This window comes from Larus michahellis, chromosome 1 (genome assembly GCF_964199755.1).
Source record: "Larus michahellis chromosome 1, bLarMic1.1, whole genome shotgun sequence".
In the NCBI taxonomy this organism is placed as follows: Eukaryota; Metazoa; Chordata; class Aves; order Charadriiformes; family Laridae; genus Larus; species Larus michahellis.
The window spans coordinates 175,578,266-175,596,280 of NC_133896.1; the positions used below are offsets into that span (position 1 = coordinate 175,578,266).

An 18,015-nucleotide genomic window follows, 5' to 3' on the forward strand; every position below is an offset into this window, starting at 1 on the left:
GGTAACTTCTAAAACACAGAAAACTATTTTCTGACTTCAATTCACCTCATGCATCTAATGCGTGGCTCACGCTGAGACGGCTGTTCTTTCTATTCATCCCAGACTTGCCCCAGTTAGTAGGCAAATTTCCACCAGACTCAATAAAAGAATGGCAGATTTCCAAGGCTACTTAGTTACTCAACAGCGTAAAGAGAAAATGAATGAGATTTGCAAAAGTACCTGCAAGTTCGTCACAAACTTCACATCGATTCAATGAGTATAGCATGAATTAAAATATACAGTCCTGCAGTGTGTCTCATGAGATTGTTAATGAAAGCATTTCTGATGCCATAATTGTGACCACTTCTCATGATCTGTACTCCATATAACAGAATAATCTTTAAAGTTTTTTTGTTGTTAAAAATCATTCTGGTGGGGATTACAAGTTATTTGTTCTATTTACTTTCTGTATGATACTACAAAGGAAAAAAAAAGGTCAGAGCATTATCAGTCATTGACGAAAACGTTCCATCTGACTTATAATTAAAGTAGTCACTGGCTATCATTCATAGAACTGCGAATAACCGGTGGGACGGAATGCAGTGGAAGCGCAGAACATAATAAATCACACAGTCTGGAGGATCTTTCAGCTGGTGGTCCAACTTGCCCTGTTTTGTGAATTTTCCATAGGACAAGGAGTATTTCTGCTTTCTAGAAAAAATAAAAGCCCAGATACACCATAATCTTATATAATGAATTCCATATAGTTCAGTAAGGAATTTATTCCATAGTTAAATTAGCAAAGGCCACTTAAGGGGCACCAGTCTATTATATTTACAGATGGTTTTCTCTTGTTGTAATCTAGATTAATCTTGTTAGTTGCTTCTTCATTTAAACTACTGTTAATTTGCCAAGATATCCACTATGTTCTCAGTGTTTAATACAGTATTATCTTAATCCTCACATATATTTCTATGAAACTGTGTTTTCCTTTACTTTTTCACTAATTAAAGCAATCATGCACCACAGCAAACACTCTTTTTAATTTCTCAAATACTCTAATCTCTGAAAAGCCCAACTATAAACAAAAAGGGTGGTGAATTCAGCTACTTTTATTTCCTTGACTATCCCATTGTTTCTGATGAACAGTCAAGTTTTTCATTATTGATTGTTCATCATTACCACCTGTAATTATGGAAAGAGCTGGCCCAGACAAACTGCTGGCTTCCAGAAACAATTTGGATGCTTTGTCACATAGACCCATTTTGTGCAATACTACAGAGCAATTCTGCTTCAGATACCAGCAGCTGCCCGGAGTTCTGTATATACTAATCTTATTACTAGAATTTCCTGAAACTAAATTGCTATTACTAAAACTTCTGTAGCTGAAGTAAATGGCAGCTATGCTGTTGCTACCAACAAGTAGAAAACCTATCTTGTGGCATTGCGCTAACAAAAGTGTTAGCAAATTTACCTGATTGCAGTCGCAATCTATTTCTTGATGGTCAGGAGCAGCTCAGGAGCATGTGAGACTTAGTAAGCACCTTGCAAGTAAAAAGCATTTGAAGATAAAAGCTAATGTCATGTTCATTGGCAAGGGTTTCTAATAAAAATCAATACTGCTTTTAGCAAAACATGGCTCACTTACGTATCGCTGAATCACAAATTGAGAGAATGCAGAAGTGAAAACTGAGAAGGCTTTAAGTCTCCAGGACTCTGAATACTGTAGGGTTAATTCAATGCTCACACTTTTGTCACTGGGAGAAGAGTCAGGTCCCGGTGCTGCAAACCACAATCTAAGAAAGCCTGAACCTGAAACGATCAGTCTTCCAGCTGGAGTGTGATCAACCTCCAGCTCCCCTCATACAGTTTAGAAGTGACTCTAAGTGCCTTTATTTCACCAATACTGCAATGTAAAACAGCGAAGAAAAACGAGTGTGCCGGCTAAATTAGGAAATGAATGATTAAATGGGAAAGGTATCTGATATGGCAGACTTTAAAACAACGAGGGAGATGTGAAAAGGGAGATAAATGAGGAGGGGGAAAGGCTGTCTGCTACAGTGGTTCAAGAGGATGTTAGCAGGAGATGCTGGAAAGATGAGATAGATCAGACCAGCAATTTTGGGGAAAGGTTTGAAAAAAACATTTGGGTTTCAGTGTTTTTGCCTACGGGTATGTCAATAATGTAGGTGAGTGGGTCACTTCTATAATGAAACATTTATACATTCATGTTCTGCATATGATTTAGCATGACTAAAAAAAAAAATCAGGAAGATCTAGATAGACATGCTGAAAAACAGCTTTAAATTCAACTCTTTTTTAGTTCAGCATGCGATTGTTTCCAACCTTCGGAGGCTGTTCCTCAAAATCCTGTACAAAGTCTCCACAAAATCCAGTACAAATCTCTTCGCTCCTTTCCTTAACACTTGGCTGAAGGGCGCAAGGACTGGAAGGAGCTGGCTGAGATCAGCTGCATCGCTGGGGCTGCCCAAAGCGGCACCCAGACAGCCGAGCTCCATCCCTGCGGCTTCAGAACAGTCGAAACGCTATTTCTGCTACAAGAGGAGCATATAAAGTATCGCCTGGTGTGAAAAAGTTTGTGAAGCGCTTTAAAACTCGGCACTAATCTCGGACGCGCTGCACAAGCAGCTTCTCCAGCGTGTGTGCCGTGGATGTGTAAGGGTAGAGGGGGATGAAATCCGGAGGGAGAACCCCGTACCCAGCTACTGGGAAGGGCTGTCGGGTCGAAAGCCCTCTTCCTCCCCGCAGGCATCCTCTAACAACGCCGAAACCTCCCGTAACAACCCTTCTGATCTAAAAAAAAAAAAAATGTTTCGAAAACCCGCAAAATCACTTCTGCTTTAGGCTGCCCCTAAGTCCAAGACGAGACGGGCGGGCTGCAAAAGGGGCAGGTCGCCCGCTAGGACCCGAGGTACCGAGCACTTGGCGGCCGGGGGCGGTGGGTGGGGGGGACACCCCCGAGAGCGGCTGGAGGGAGGCAGGGCAGGACCGACGGGCGGAGGGGCTGGGCTGGGGGGGGGGGGGGGCGTGTGGGGAGGAGGGCGCGGGTGGGGTCTGGCCGTGACTGATGGGCCAGATGCGCTTGAATTTTTTAGAAAAGGGGGGGGGCCCTGCCCCGCTGGCGCGGCTTTAGCCACCGGGGGGGTTCGGTGCGCGGCTGACGGCCGCCGTGTCCCGCCGCCACCGCTCGTCCCTCCCCGCCTCCGCGGCCCCCGGGGCGCCCATCGCCGGCGAGAGGCGGCAGCCGGCCCCGGGAGGGGACAGCCAGGGCGGCAGCCGGCCCCGGGAGGGGACAGCCAGCCGGGACGCCGAGCCCGACAACCGGCGGAGCGCGTTTCCCTCGCTTGGCAAGGCAGAGCCCCGCAGGCGGCGGGCGGGGAGGATCGTCTCGGCTCCGCTCGGCTCGGCTCGGTGAGGGGGAGAGGAGCGGGGGGACAGAGCCGAGCAGCTCCGGCCGGAGGGGATTTCTCGCCCCGAGCCCGCCGGGCAGGTTTTCATCCCGGCGCTGCTCTGCCGGCTTCACCGCCGGCATTGCCGCCCGTCCCCATCCGGCGGCGGGCAGCGCCCCGGCTCCGTCCCCGGGGCGGCGGGAGCGATGGCGGCGACCGGCGAGGCTCAGTGTCCGTCCCCGCCGTTGACGGCCTGTCCCCTCTCTCCGCGCAGGTCGGCGCTGACGGCGGGGGATCGGCCGTGCCGCAAAGCCATGCCCGCCGCCCGACGGTGGCGGCTGCCCGCCCTCCTCCTCCTGCTCCTCAGCTGCCGCGTCGCTGCCGAGGGCGACGGCTCCCTGCGCCCGCCGGGGCCGGGCAGGCAGAACCCTCCGGCTCCGGGCAAGCAGAGCCCGCCGGCGGCGGCCGACGCCGTCCCCGCGACGGCCGGGACCCAGGGGCTGCGGGGGTCCGAGCCCAACGCCTCCCGCCCGGCAGCGCTGCCCAAGGGAGGCGGGGGGGCGGCCGGCGGGCGGCCGCGCTCGGCTTCGCCCCCCATGTGCACGGGGCAGCCGGAGATCAAGGAGACTTTCAAGTACATCAACACGGTGGTGTCCTGCCTGGTTTTCGTCCTGGGCATCATCGGCAACTCCACGCTGCTGCGGATCATCTACAAGAACAAGTGCATGAGGAACGGCCCCAACATCCTCATCGCCAGCCTGGCCCTGGGCGACCTGCTTCACATCATCATCGACATCCCCATCAACGTCTACAAGGTGAGGGGGGAGCCGGGGATGGGTCATGGAGGTTCCCACTCCTCGGGGCTCCCCGCCGGCCCCCGGCAGATACCCGGCACAGCCGCGGGTGCTGGAGGGGGGTGGGGGTGGGGGGTGTAACGCACCCCATTTCTGTCTGGGGGACACCCAGGGGCTAGACCTTATGTCAAAAACCTGCCGGAGAGTGGTGTTCTGGTCAGCTGTTGTCCCAAATGGCATCCCCTCTGTGCCCCAGTGCTAACCCTCTCAGTGGTCCGGGCTGTGAATGGGGTAGAGATGACCGGCTAGAAGTGGCCAGGCTCTGAAAGTCACCTGGAAACAGGTGCTGTCTCAGGGATAAAGGAAATAAATGTAATAGATAAACGCGCAATGGATTTGTCGCTTCGCTCCTTTCCCCCAAGAAACGGAGGAGGGGGCACAGAAGACCCTTGTGCTGTGGGTACCACTCGGTCCCTCCCGCTCAAGTGGGGCAGATTTAGTCAGGGATGTCACATGGGTCAGTACAGTCGCTGGTGGCATAGGGGCTTTTTGCAGGGGGAACGAGTCTCGTTCAAGCTGAGCGATTCGTATTAGGTTTACGCCTGGCGCGGTTGTGAGGAGTGATGCTCTCCCGAGCCGCGAACCCTTTCGCCAGTGTTGCAGCATGGGCAGCCGAGGGGGAGTGAGCCACACCTGCTGCTCTTGCACCTTCTTTACGCTGCTCTTTGACTTGATAAGACTTGCCACGGAAGGATTGCAACTTCTGTCTCCTCTACCCAGCTTGCGCTGTATCCTTAGGAATTCGTTGGGCAGTGGAATCCAGGCTCTAGTTACGGTCGGCACTCTTGGGAGGGATGCTGGAAACAACAAGGCACCTTCTGCCTTGACTTTGCAGCCTGGGTCCCTGAGCACCCATCAGTTACTTTGCAAAGTGAACACGAGAGCCTTCAGCTATTCCTTCTCCTCACTTCATACGCGTGTTCGTAAACTCTGGGGTTTTTTACTTTTAGCTTTGTAAAACCACCTTGAAGGGACAGGTTTTGAATTTAGTCTGCTTTATCCATAGTGATTACTCCCAGAAGCTGCTGAAATAGGAGAATCCTGTATCTTTGTCCTTTTAAAGCTTTGAAGTATTACAAAGCAGGGGACATCCTAACTGTGTTAAATTCATGAGCCAGATAATTTGGATTACACGAGAGTTCTTCGATTTGGAGTTTCAGTATTTTCCATACTGTACATTTACTCTTGTTAGAGGTGTGTACTCTTCTGAGTGAGAGCGGAATTTATGAAACAAAATACCTTTAAGTTGCTTTGAAAAAACGGTATTTTTGTAAAAAAAAAAAAAGTTACTGATCAACAAGGTCTTTTTATCTGTTCTGAGAAAAATCAAAGAGATAAAATCAATAACAGCTGCTCAGTACAAGACTTTGCAATCTCAATGACACTATTTCAAAATAGAATAGATGATAATATGCGATAATATACCACAGTCCTTATCTTGATTGAATGTCATCAAGTATATCATTATGAGTAGGTTGGAGCGGGAGGAATAAATGGTCAGACTGCAAACAGATAAATATTCTACCAGCTGCAAGTCCCAAGATTTTTATTATGCTGTTGGTAATGCTGGGAGCTGAGCAATAGCTCTCAGGTGCTAAATTTCCCACGCTGCTACTCATCTTAATGAAGAGCCCATAATAAAATTATATTGTCCCTTGCAATAGTGAAATATTTGCTGTTTTCAAACCGGACTTTTGAATGGATGTAAGTTTAAAAAAAAAAAAAAAAACAAACAAAACCAAAGCAAATCTTAGATATTTTATTTATTTAATCAAAAGTAAGAGCTTGAGTGTGGTTTGAGTTGATGATAACTTTTTATCAGCCCTACATCCCATTTAATTCTACCCGCAGAGCAGTTTAATGAGGGAGAATACAGTAATGCAATCGGAAGCTGGCTGTAATCACTGGCTGTATGGGGAAAACCAATGGCTAGCAAAGGCTTGGTTTGTAAATCAAGTATATTTAGCAGTTGTAACATGCAATTTGAATCAATTGATGAAACCGAGCTTCAGAATTGCTACCAGATCCTCAGTTAGACAGCCGCATGAAAAAAAAAAAAAAAAGAACGTGAGAGAATTTTTCATGTTAATAAAGTGCCAGCAGTTTACTCAACAACACTTGTAGTGGAAAGTGTGAAAGTGTCTGTGAACGCTTTCCAGACAGACTCATCCAAGAGAACTCGGAATTCACGCTACGAGCAGCATTTTATTGTTAAAAGCGATAACTGCAAAAGATGTCCCCTGTGACTATTTAAGTGTGTACGTAAGTAGCTGAAAAAATACAGAAACGAAAATTTACATCTCTTAAATTGAGGGTATCTAAAGAAAAGCAGGTGTTATCTAGATTGTGAGGCAAACGCAGTCCAATGTGTAAGATGTTAATTAGTCCACTGCACTTGATAGATCTGAATATCAATCCATATGCTCAGTAGAAAAGGGCAAGTACAGGAATCTGTCACACAGTCAGGAAACTGGGTATGAAATGGGGGCTTGAGGAGCGTTCAGTTCCAACATGCGGAACCTGGAAGACCATTTCGGTTTTGGGGTCCTGGTAAACGATCTGGCTTTGGCTGAACCCCCAGAACTGCAGAACGGGGAGTAGAGAAAAGTCAATCACTCCGCAGTAAGTAATGTTGTGGCAGTGTAGATTCTTTGCGAAAGTGCTACTAATCGGATGTGAAGGTGGTCCTATGCCCGGTCAACTGCTTCACTGAACAGACCTAAGTAAGAGCGTCTTCATTAATTTGAGGCCCCCAAACAGCAATTAAAAGTGTGAACATAAGGAGCAGAAGGATAGAGTTTAGTGGTCAGTGAGCTTTTTATGTCCTCTTCTGCACTTAATCTTTGGAAAACAAGACAGCGGCAGCTTGTACACACTGTACAGGTCTGCAGTTCTGGAAGGCTTTTGCTCAGTTTCCCAAATCGATAAAGTCGGCAACTCCCACGTGTAAGACACCAAAACAATATCAGGATTGGAAACTCCAAACTTAACATTAACTCTGCCTCTCATGCATATATGTGTAATGAGATAGGAACAGAGATTTTAAAAAGTCATAATCAAATAATATAATAACATGCTTTCTCTTCTGATATATTCTCTGCTGATATATAGACAACATTGTGTAATTTCTATTCTCTTACATTAAATCCAATTTATTTTCATGTTCCAATGGATTTTTAACAGGGAACAACTTATCCTTTGCACATTCTGAACTCTGACTATCAATTTGCTATGACAGAAATGACTGAGGAAGAACATCTGCTTGGAAATACTGTCACAGGTTGCTTTATCTCAGCACAATGGACAAGCAGAGAAAAATTTCCAGGGAACAACAAAACCTGGTCTTTATCCAAGCCAATGATCAAAGGCCAAAGTCAGCTTTGTAGGCAATGATTTTTTTTTCAGTTATGTATTTTAAGGATTATATTAAAAATATAGTTAACATTATGTAGTATTATCAAGCAGTGGAAATACAAGAAAGACCAGATTAGGGACTGCGTATCGCATGCAGATGCAAACCGGCCCCTTTGTTAATCCAGCTGTGCTCTAAAAAAGGCAGGATTTCCATGGAAATGTCTTTGTTGATGACCTTACTAACTCTTGTGCTATGAGGGTGGTGAGACATTAGAACAGGTTGCCCAGAGCAGTTGTGGCTGCCCCATCCCTGGAAGTGTTCAAGGCCAGGCTGGATGGGGCTTTGGGCAATCCGGGAGATGTCCCTGGCCATGGCAGGGGGGTTGGAACTAGATGCTCTTTAAGGTCCTTTCTAACCCGAACCGTTCTATGATTCTATGACAAAGCCAATCTTTTCCTAGCTTTCCAAAAAAGTCAAGGTGCTCATCTTTAGAAAACGTTACTATTCCACATTACATCTCGTGGCCACTGGTCCTTCTGATGTTAAATGTAACAGCCATTTTATTGGGAGAAATGCATTATTTCCTTTCTTTCAACATCTGAACCACATATTTAAGGTCTTGCGGAGTTCATTTCAGTGTTCCTTACGCAACGTTTATTGATCTCTGACCATATTAAGCTAGAAGTCTATTTTGCTTAGGAACCCTTTATGATCAGCAAATGCACGCACCTTATAGGCACTTAAGGATCTGAATTGTCCAGTGGAGGAACCTGTCTAGACTCCACAGGCAATGGAGGGGTAGTTTTGTTAGACGGGAACAATCTACTCTGAAGTTCAATATGTGGGGTACTGGAAATGACTGGATGTTGTTGAAGATATACATACAGAGTTTTCACAATGGATCTCCAAACTGAAATATTTTAGGTGAGGTCAGTGTAGATTTGTAAATTTAGAGTACTTTTTTTTCGTTATGTATATACATTTATTATGCATACATTCACTCAAAAGGTGCATGTGACAAATTTCAAAACAAGTTTTCATCCTCTCATTTAATTTTTTTTTTCTTCTGGCTTGTGTTCATGCTTCCCCCTCTGACAGCAGCACGGCTTTCTTAAGAGCTAATTTTGACGCAGTCCTTTCCCTGGGACTGTGAGATTGCAGAAGCCTTTCACTTTGACAAGACACTAAGAGGTTTCTGTCATGTCCAAGAAGTCTGTATGATATTACTTCATCTTAATTCAGTATTTTTTTTTTAAATGATGCTTTCTAAGCAGAAGTTACTAATAAAGACACAGGAAAAGAGACTAATTGTGTGCCTCATTAAGATTTACGCTGTTTATTGGATAGATCAGCAAAACATTCTGAACTAGGAAGAGGGAATTGTATTTTCTTGTCTAGAGGGAAGATCCCCACCCTGACCTCATAATTATTGTTAAGTATTAATAAGTTTTGTAATGTTGTCTGACTTATCCCTCAGCATAAGCTTAATTTCCTGGGCGAATTTCCTGTTTTGAAAAAACGCTTGTTCCTATGAAACCCTGAAAAAAACTTTAGCTGTGTAACCCCCCTGTCTCGAAAGTACCAGGTGAAAATCTGCTAGTTATTCCACAGATATATTGAAAAAATGGTGCTTGTGAATTGGGCGTACAGTTGTGCAGTTCGTAATGATGGAAAATCAAGCCCCGTCATCCTGTGAACTAGACTTGCTGTGAGTGAACGCACAGCGAGGAGGAAAAACGAATTCCTGCTCTGCATTCCCACCTGCAATGTAACCTCGATGTAAAAAATCACGCACTTTGCCACTTTTTTGTGCCTGCCCGGCTGCAGAAAGTCAACAGTAGTGGGTTGGAGCCGTGGCATCGGCCTTCTGGCTGGTGGCCGCGGCAGCTGAGCCACGGAGAGCGGCGTATCGTGCTCGGCATGCTGGCGTGTTCTAGCAGCAAATTGCGAAGGTCTTTCTGTTCCTACACAACCAAGAGGAAGCAGGGCCAGGAACTGCAATTCACAGGTGTGTCTCTGAGTCACAACATCTCTTGGGGCTACTTTCGTAGCTGTGCAGCTTTCACATCAGTTTAGGCTCAGATCTGTGCCTGGTCTAAGGAAGTCTTGGCTAGGACTGCATCACAGAGTCACAGAATCGTCTAGGTTGGAAGGGACCTTTCAGATCACCGAGTCCAACCATCGACTCGGGTGTGTTGGTATGTATTAAGTATGATTTCATTTCATTCTGCACCATGTTCCCTTTCCTTTCGTTCTATTTCATTTCACCTTCAACACGTTTCTGTGGCTTAGCAGTTAAAACTTTGCCCATGTAGAATAAGTGACTATAAAACATTGGAAAAGGTCACTCGGAATACAGCCAGTGGTAGACTTCTTGGCATTTTACTGCCGAAAATGCAACATTATTTTTCTCTTTGCTGCCACTTGGCAGCATCTCATGACTCTTAGTCGTTTATCATTTGTAAAATAGCACTCTTTGTACAGACACCCTATTATGAATCACAAGAAAATCGTTTTACTCTTAAAAAATTGCATGAGACTACATCTATACTTCACTAAGAATAATCATTGCTCTTGTCTACAAACGCGATGCTCCTGAATATTTTACAATGGATTTTCACCGTACTTTAAGGCAGTGTTTTGAGGTGATGGCAACACAGAGGACAAACAGAAACAACAAAGAAGCATAGTTCAGCAATTAAAATATTCTACTTTTACTTTCTTTGTGTTTTCACACTTTTGCTGCAAAGCATACCATTAAGCTCTAGCAACACCATGATAGAGAAACCTATGACTCATGCATTAAAATGCTCAAATTTCACAACGCATCAGCTGCAAGAGATAAAGGACATGTTTTTCCAACACGGCGCAGACAGCTGTGTGTCCATCCTGCCCCCGATTTAAGCTGGCTGAATGCAAGTAATATTTTGATGTTATGCTAAGCCCAAGCTAATGCACCCCTCCTCCCCGTAGGCTGCATTCGCTCGCGTGCAGCCCCATTATAATCCAGCCCTATGGCTCCCAAACTGGAGCTGGCTCAAGTCCAGTCAGCTAGGAGCACAGGTGTGACTGTCTGCACCTGTGAGATAAGCATTAGTTCAGGGAAATTTCTTGTGTGCGGCTGAGAGGTTGCGATTTTAGTGAAGAGAGACGGGGAGCGTCTTGCACGTACACCAGCTAGTTGTAGCGGTAAGTCTTCAGCGGAATCTGCCAACAGAAATTCCATCGAAGTTCTGAGTTTTAGTTCAACAAAGGAAAAAAAGATTAATTTGAAGTGCTTTTTAAATGAGTCATTTCTGGTTTAATATATACACATGTACTATATACAATAGATACTATAAAATGTATGCAATGTACTTGCTACCCAGTCCTTGATTTCTGTAGCAACTAGGTGTGGTAGGCCTGATCACTGCCTGATTGATATTAATTAAATTAGTCCTGGTGTCATTTGATTCTGTAGAGTGTACATTTAGAACACCTGTAATTATTCACATTGCAATTTGAATAGTAGTTTCTTACTATCACCCCCTTACAGCAATTCAAAAGAAGTCTCAGGGGGAGGCTTTACTGAAAATACTTTAATTACAGACTGAGTTAGTTTCCCACATCACATGAGCAAAAGACACTCTGGTTATTACAACCTCATCCTTACTTCCTCTGCTTTATTTACATTCCATAAAATTCCTAAGAAACATAAATCCTTAGAATTTCTTTTTCTGCTTCATTTCTGCAGAAGCATTATACCCTTTGTCTTACTTAAGCAGATCATTGAAGGAGGAGATCATAGCTGGACCATATTACAGTTTTCCTGTTGCTGTCCTTATAGAGATCCCATTTCAGCACAGGACTAAAACAGATTTTTGAAGGTATTCTGGTGTCTGAAAATACTGGTGGGCACTTCTTAGGGATTTCCTAAAGCACATGGTCATGAAATGTACATAACTTCCTTTGTGTTAAAATAAAATTATACTTAAATTATATCAGGGCTTTTCAAAAATTGTTGTGGACCATGTAACTGTTTATCCTTAGATGCACAGATACATGTGCTTAAAGACTTTGCTGAACCAAACCAACATGAGCAGACAGCTCTGTGGCTATCTTCAACCACTTTGGACTCCGGCAGGGTCTATACATGATGATCTATTCTTTTCTTACATCCCTGTGAAATGACATTTGAGAACACCTGAGCCAAGGGAAAGATTTTTCACTCTCTTTTGGGTGGTTAGCGTCCTTCTTTCCTCTCCTTTTCCATTTTGTAGCCCTCTGTCTGCAACAGATCCAAAAGGCCTCATTTGAAGAAAGCTACGAAAAACAGAGATGGGCTTAGATAATGTAACTGATTACAGAAACTCTGAAAGTTTACTTTTGTATATAATGGTTGCAACTATTTCTTGGCATAACGTCTGTTCTGAAGAGTCTTGTTTTTATGAGGAACTGGAAGATTTGGCCGCTGCTGGGGTGTATCTGAGCCATTAGAGCAGCTCACAGGAGAGTACAAAGATTAAATGTTTCTAAACTGAAGCTACAGGCGAACAGTTAATAGCATCAGCTGTGAGGAAGGTGCTTCCCGCGTCCAGTAACACTTGTCCCCTAAATCAGCTAAAATGTACCGCTGAGGATGTGACAAAAGATTTCCATTGATGTGTGTGACCCAAAGTGCAATTGAACCAATCTAAAATTCATTGGGCTGTTTTCTCTATTCCATAGCGCTTACAGTGTCCAGTGTGTCCCATCCTTCATTATCAGATTGTTAGCTAAAAACTGTGGGATACATTGCTCTCCAGTGTTGCCTGACTTCTTGGCTGATGGAACCTAGGCACCAAGCTTCAAATAAACCCTACCCCAGCTGTGCGCGTGTTAGCTTTGTCCCTGTTCTAATGAGCCTCAAGTAATTCTCTGTATTTCTAGTAAATGGAGAGTTACTTGGAACTTAGAAGAAAAACAATGAATGCTCAAGATGGATAAAACCAATCAAAAGAGAAGTCCTCACCTGCTCAGTCATTTTTCACCATAAACACTGGGGTGGTGAAGTTAGAAGCAAAATGAATGGAGTTTGCAGGGCTTAAGAAGTCGGGTCTGAGCCTTTATGCATATCCTTGCCCAGCCAGGGAGTGGCTGTGAAGCTACTGCCTAGTTTTTAGGGCACACACCTTGGAGACTCCCTTCTGAAAAGGTTCTGACTAAGTTTTACATGGTAGGAGAAAAAAAAATAAGAGAAAAGCCTATGCTGCATCTGTAGGAATTATTTTTTTAAAAATTGTTGATTTCTAATTGTTTTCTTTTCATAGCTGCTTGCAGAGGACTGGCCTTTTGGTGTCGAAATGTGCAAATTAGTACCCTTCATTCAAAAGGCATCAGTGGGCATCACAGTGTTGAGTTTGTGTGCCCTCAGTATAGACAGGTGAGACCCATTTATTCTTTTTCTTCTAATTTCTTTTAAATATAGGCATTGGCTCAAACTCACCTTTCCACTCAGCTGATATAATATGAATAAGCTGAGTTTAAGCCAGTTAAACCAGGTGGATTTTCTCGTATCTTTATTCTGCAAATGTGTGCTGTTGCTTCAGGTACCGAGCAGTTGCTTCTTGGAGTCGCATTAAAGGAATCGGAGTGCCGAAGTGGACTGCTGTTGAAATTGTACTGATCTGGGTTGTATCGGTGATACTGGCTGTTCCAGAAGCTATCGCATTTGACATGATTACGATGGAGTACAAAGGAAAGGATCTTAGAATCTGCCTGCTTCACCCCACGCAGAAAACATCCTTTATGATGGTAAGACGCTGACGTTTATAAAATCACAGCTCTCCAGAACAGGTCCTCGAATCTTCTCAGTGTTGTGTGGATTGTAATGTGCACAAGTGTATGTCAAATGTAGGTGAATATAATGTTCAAATGAAATACTGACAAATTTATGAAGTATATTGGTTAGAAGAAGAACATTCAGAAACTTTTGTCTTTATGTGAGCTTCGGGCATATTACTGTCTTGTCCTATTTTCTCATCTGTAATGTACGCCTTATAGAAATGCTTTCCAGGACAGATCGACCAATTAGTTATAGCATACCTCCCCCAAATGCGCAACATTCAACTCCTAACAATGTTTTTATTTTTGTTTTCCTTCCAGTTTTACAAGCAAGCTAAAGACTGGTGGCTGTTTAGCTTTTACTTCTGTTTGCCACTGGCTATCACAGCATTTTTCTATACTCTCATGACCTGCGAGATGTTACGAAAGAAAAGTGGCATGCAGATTGCTTTAAACGACCACTTAAAACAGGTAAAAATTTATCCCTGATAGCTCTGCTGGTTGTAGAGAGAATGACGGTAATACCTTTACTGACTTTACTGACACATCATTATTGTGTTCTTATATGACAACTTCAAGATTACTAGTAAGGAGAAGTTTCCTGGAAGTGGTGCTGATGAACTCATCTATCTATCTATCTATCTATCTATCTATCTATCTATCTATCTATCTATCCTAAGATTTTAACTGACAATCATAAAACTGTTTTTTTCTTGTTTGGTGTTAATCTTTCAGGATTTATAGCTTTTATTTCTTCTTTACAATCATGGGAGGTGGATATTTTGTAATGAAAACTGAAGTCGTGTCGTAATGTGAAAGCTGGTGCTGTAAAATTGTTAATTACTTTGAATCAATTGCATGCAGAACTGTCCTGAGGTTAGCAGTATATGTTAGGAGAACAAAACACATTCCAAAATACATTCCAAGTTAGTAGTGCACCAGAGACAAACATCATACGTCACTAGAATTAAAGTACATTTGTACTATAAAGTATATTTGTGCTCCTTCCCTCTTACCTTGACAAAGCTGTAATTGAAATCTCTGGGGCATTTAAAATAAGGCCTGAGATCAAAGCGCAGGAAAATGCAGTTGAAAGCAAGCTGGTATTTGAAAGTGATTGGGGAGATGAATATGTTCTTCATTTTAATTTAAATGACTGTTTTCCTGTCCTTGATTTTTCATATTATTACTCATATGCCTTTTAAAATTAGAGATACAGAGAATTAATGCAAGACATCCAAAACAATGGAAAAGATTAAGTATGTATTCCAAGAAAATAAGATATTGTTATGTTCTCCTAACTCCTATTTTGGTAGGGGTTTTACTTTGTTTATTAAATATTTGGAAGTTAGAAGACAGCAACAGTCAAGAGAGAGACAGAAACTATAACACTGCTCTGTCCAATTTTCTTTTTCAGAGACGTGAGGTGGCCAAAACTGTGTTCTGTCTGGTACTTGTTTTTGCCTTGTGTTGGCTCCCACTTCACTTAAGCAGAATATTGAAACTCACTATTTATGATCAGAAGGACCCCAACAGATGCGAACTTTTAAGGTGAGACTGTAAAAATACTTGTGGGCTGCTGCTGACGTTCTTCATAAGTGTAGCTGGATTTTCTAATGGACTAGCTTACTCTATCTGAAGTTCTCCCTGCAGCTTTATCCAGGACACTCTGGTTTCCCTCCAGTAGCAGAGTCAGAAAATTATGAGGAATCCCCCTGTTTGTCCTCCTTATGCCTTTTCGGAATCTCCTACCGTCTTGTGGCGTTATGTGGGTGGAGAGGGAATTTCTGTCCCCTTTTTCCCTTTCAACAGAACAGCGAGGATTAAATCTGTGAGGAAAACCTCATGAATATTTCCTCCCACAAGTTACCATGGTTGGATCTTCTGAAATTACTTTCATGAGAATGGTCTACTGATGCAAACTTTATTATTGACCCCAATTGTTACCTCCATGAGTTAATCCTGTTGATATAAGCCCCTTTAGTATTACATTTAATAGTCTGGTTGAGTGAAGCTGAGTCCAATTTTCATAGCTGTAAACCTCTAGTAAGCCTTTTCAGCTAAAATTAGAAGTGTCTTGCTTAAACTTTAATTTTCACACAGCTTTTTTCTTGTGATGGACTACATCGGAATTAACATGGCTTCACTGAATTCCTGCATCAATCCAATAGCTCTGTATTTGGTGAGCAAAAGATTCCAAAACTGCTTTAAGGTAAGAGACTACTGGGAGCTGCTCCTCTGGTTAAAAGGTGATGTCAGCAGTGAAATTAATTCCATAACACACACAAAGTGTTTTAAATGGTCATTACATTTTGTTTTACATTTTAATTGGGTTACGGCAGATGTTCTCTCTCTCTCCTGCTGAAGCTACATAGAGTTAAGGATTCATGGGGACAAAAAGAGAAAGCAAAAGAGAGGGGCGTACAATAAACCCTCCCGGCACCGTGCTAATCAGTGCTGCATCACTTCCCGGCTGGACCTGGCCACCAGCCACTTCGAGAGCCCTGACAAAGCAGGCTGGGACCGCGCTGCAGATGTTCACGTAGCCATATCCTCTGCAACCCGACGGGGAGGGCGCTGACCCTGGGTGCCCCCCTCTCCTGGCCAAGGGCTTAACATCAGTAGGCAGAGAGTACCTTAAATCTAAGACGGAAGGTGCAAGTATCCCCTCGTCCCTTTCCAATGCCGACATTTTATGAGGCAGGCCTGTTCGTCGTTTCACCTTGTTTTGAGTGAATAGTCCTGGGCACTAATTCTCCACGCAGGATTTGAGGCCCATCAGTCCTTCTTGTCTGCTCAGAAAATGTCCAGATTTGGGCTTTTTTTGTGGTCCCTTAGCCATGTTCAGATGCTGTATCAGGGTTCTTACACTGCCTACCACAAATTCCTAGGTTTTTATTTTCTTGCCGAGCATTTAACTGTTGGCCACTGCCAGGCTTATTGCCTGGCTTTGTAAATTCCTTACTGGCTATGTCTTTCCATCAGAAGCCAGTCAGCTCTACATCTAGCAGCATTAAGAGTATTTCCCACATAATTGTGACAGCACAGGTTGCGGGTGCTTTAGTGTCAGTCTCATCTTCCTTGTCTACATTGCCGGCTCCCTGAAAGAGTCCCTGGAGCTGAGAGCACCTAAAACGATCTGTAGCACCCTGAGCGTGGGTGTGAGGGATCCAGCACCCAAAGGCCAGTCAGTAGCTTGAGCAAAAGGTCTGCGGTTCATCCGGTGAACGTTTGAACTGTATGTAGGTTTTTATCATTGTCCTACTTACTTCTCTTCCCCCCCCCAAATCAACTAAATCATAGCATCTTGCTTAGAAAGTATGGATTACTGTGCATACGTTTTTTCCCAAGAAAAACATGTCAGAGATAGGACAACAAGGAGTCTTAATTTTATTTTGAGATGCACTTAGAATTGCAGACCAGACTCGGAGCGGTATGTTTGTGGCCGTTATTATATATGAAGTCGGTATAACTCTTCCTTCCCTCCAGCACTTGGGTTGGTTGCTAATGGGGCATCCCAGAATTTAGGGGCCATTCCAGCAATGCAGAGCTTCACTTTGCGTCTTTCCTTGCGCTCTAATGCCAAAATAGATAGCAGCTTGCACACGTGGCGCTTCTTACTGAAGAAGGGCAGCGTTTCAGTGCGTTTTGCCGCATGTGCAAACCAAAATGATGCATAATGTTTGTTATTCCTTTCATTTTAACAGTCATGCTTGTGTTGCTGGTGCCAATCCAAAGATCTGTTGTCCCTGGAGGAAAGGCAGTCCTGTTTAAAGTTCAAAGCTAATGATCACGGATATGACAATTTCCGCTCCAGTAACAAGTACAGCTCTTCATAAAACAAGCATAAAAGGTATATTCCTTTACATTAATGCTGGTGCCTTTTTAAGTAGAAGTGGCAATTACTTTTAACAAGATGGTAACGTTTAGAAAAATCTAGTTTTGTGTTTGCACAAAAAAAAAAAGAACATTATAAGAATAATTGCCCCAAAACTGTGCCACATTCAAGATCATGGACATTTATAAAATCGTCATTTACAGAACATGAAGAAAAGCATAGAAGGAACAAGCACTTGAATGAATACTTCTGAATCAGCACTTCCAAATGATCCCTGCTTCCTGTACATTAAACGATCATTTGTATTCACTATAACAGTTGTAGGAACTGAAATCACAGTAATTACTAAGCAGTATAACATAACATTAATTGGATCAAAGCCATTATTATATATAGCTCAATATATTATCTTTTATAAAGCAGATTAACCACCATCACTATTGTGGGGGTTTTTTTAAATAAAACATGAAGTACTTTGTAATAGAAGTTTAAATGTAAAAAAGTAGCATTTTTATCAGAGGTGTTGTAGAGGTAGCTAATGAAAATATTAAAGGATGCAGTCAAGTCAAAAGTGCATATCACTCTGATGATTATTTTTATCTGTTATTGTTAGAAGGAACCTCCCAAGGTCTCTATAGATACCATTTTGTAACCACTTTGTGTGTTCAATGCATTTGGCAGGACTTTGGGTATGGTCCATTTCCCTGTTTCCACGTTATTCGTGTTTCATGACAGCGGAGGAGAGAAAAACACAGCAAAAGCAAAAATTAATACTCC

General features: G+C 43.3%; 1 protein-coding gene across 1 annotated transcript; it reads left to right on the forward strand.

Moving 5' to 3' along the window:
• The first annotated feature begins 3,146 nt into the window (after positions 1-3,146).
• EDNRB (endothelin receptor type B) lies at positions 3,147-17,812 on the forward strand. The gene is made up of 8 exons (XM_074563404.1): positions 3,147-3,411; positions 3,664-4,204; positions 12,887-12,999; positions 13,166-13,370; positions 13,722-13,871; positions 14,818-14,951; positions 15,504-15,612; positions 17,108-17,812. The coding sequence occupies exons 2-8, from the start codon at positions 3,704-3,706 to the stop codon at positions 17,237-17,239; spliced, it is 1,344 nt and encodes a 447-aa protein (XP_074419505.1). The 5' UTR covers positions 3,147-3,411; positions 3,664-3,703; the 3' UTR covers positions 17,240-17,812.
• The last annotated feature ends 203 nt before the right edge of the window (positions 17,813-18,015 follow it).

Bases quoted from the DNA above. Each gene is read 5' to 3' on its own strand.
- EDNRB (XM_074563404.1), top strand. From the start codon at position 3,704: ATGCCCGCCGCCCGACGGTGGCGGCTGCCCGCCCTCCTCCTCCTGCTC. The intron at 13,371-13,721 runs GTAAGACGCTGA...TTTTCCTTCCAG, and splicing joins AGAAAACATCCTTTATGATG to TTTTACAAGCAAGCTAAAGA. The intron at 15,613-17,107 runs GTAAGAGACTAC...TCATTTTAACAG, and splicing joins GATTCCAAAACTGCTTTAAG to TCATGCTTGTGTTGCTGGTG.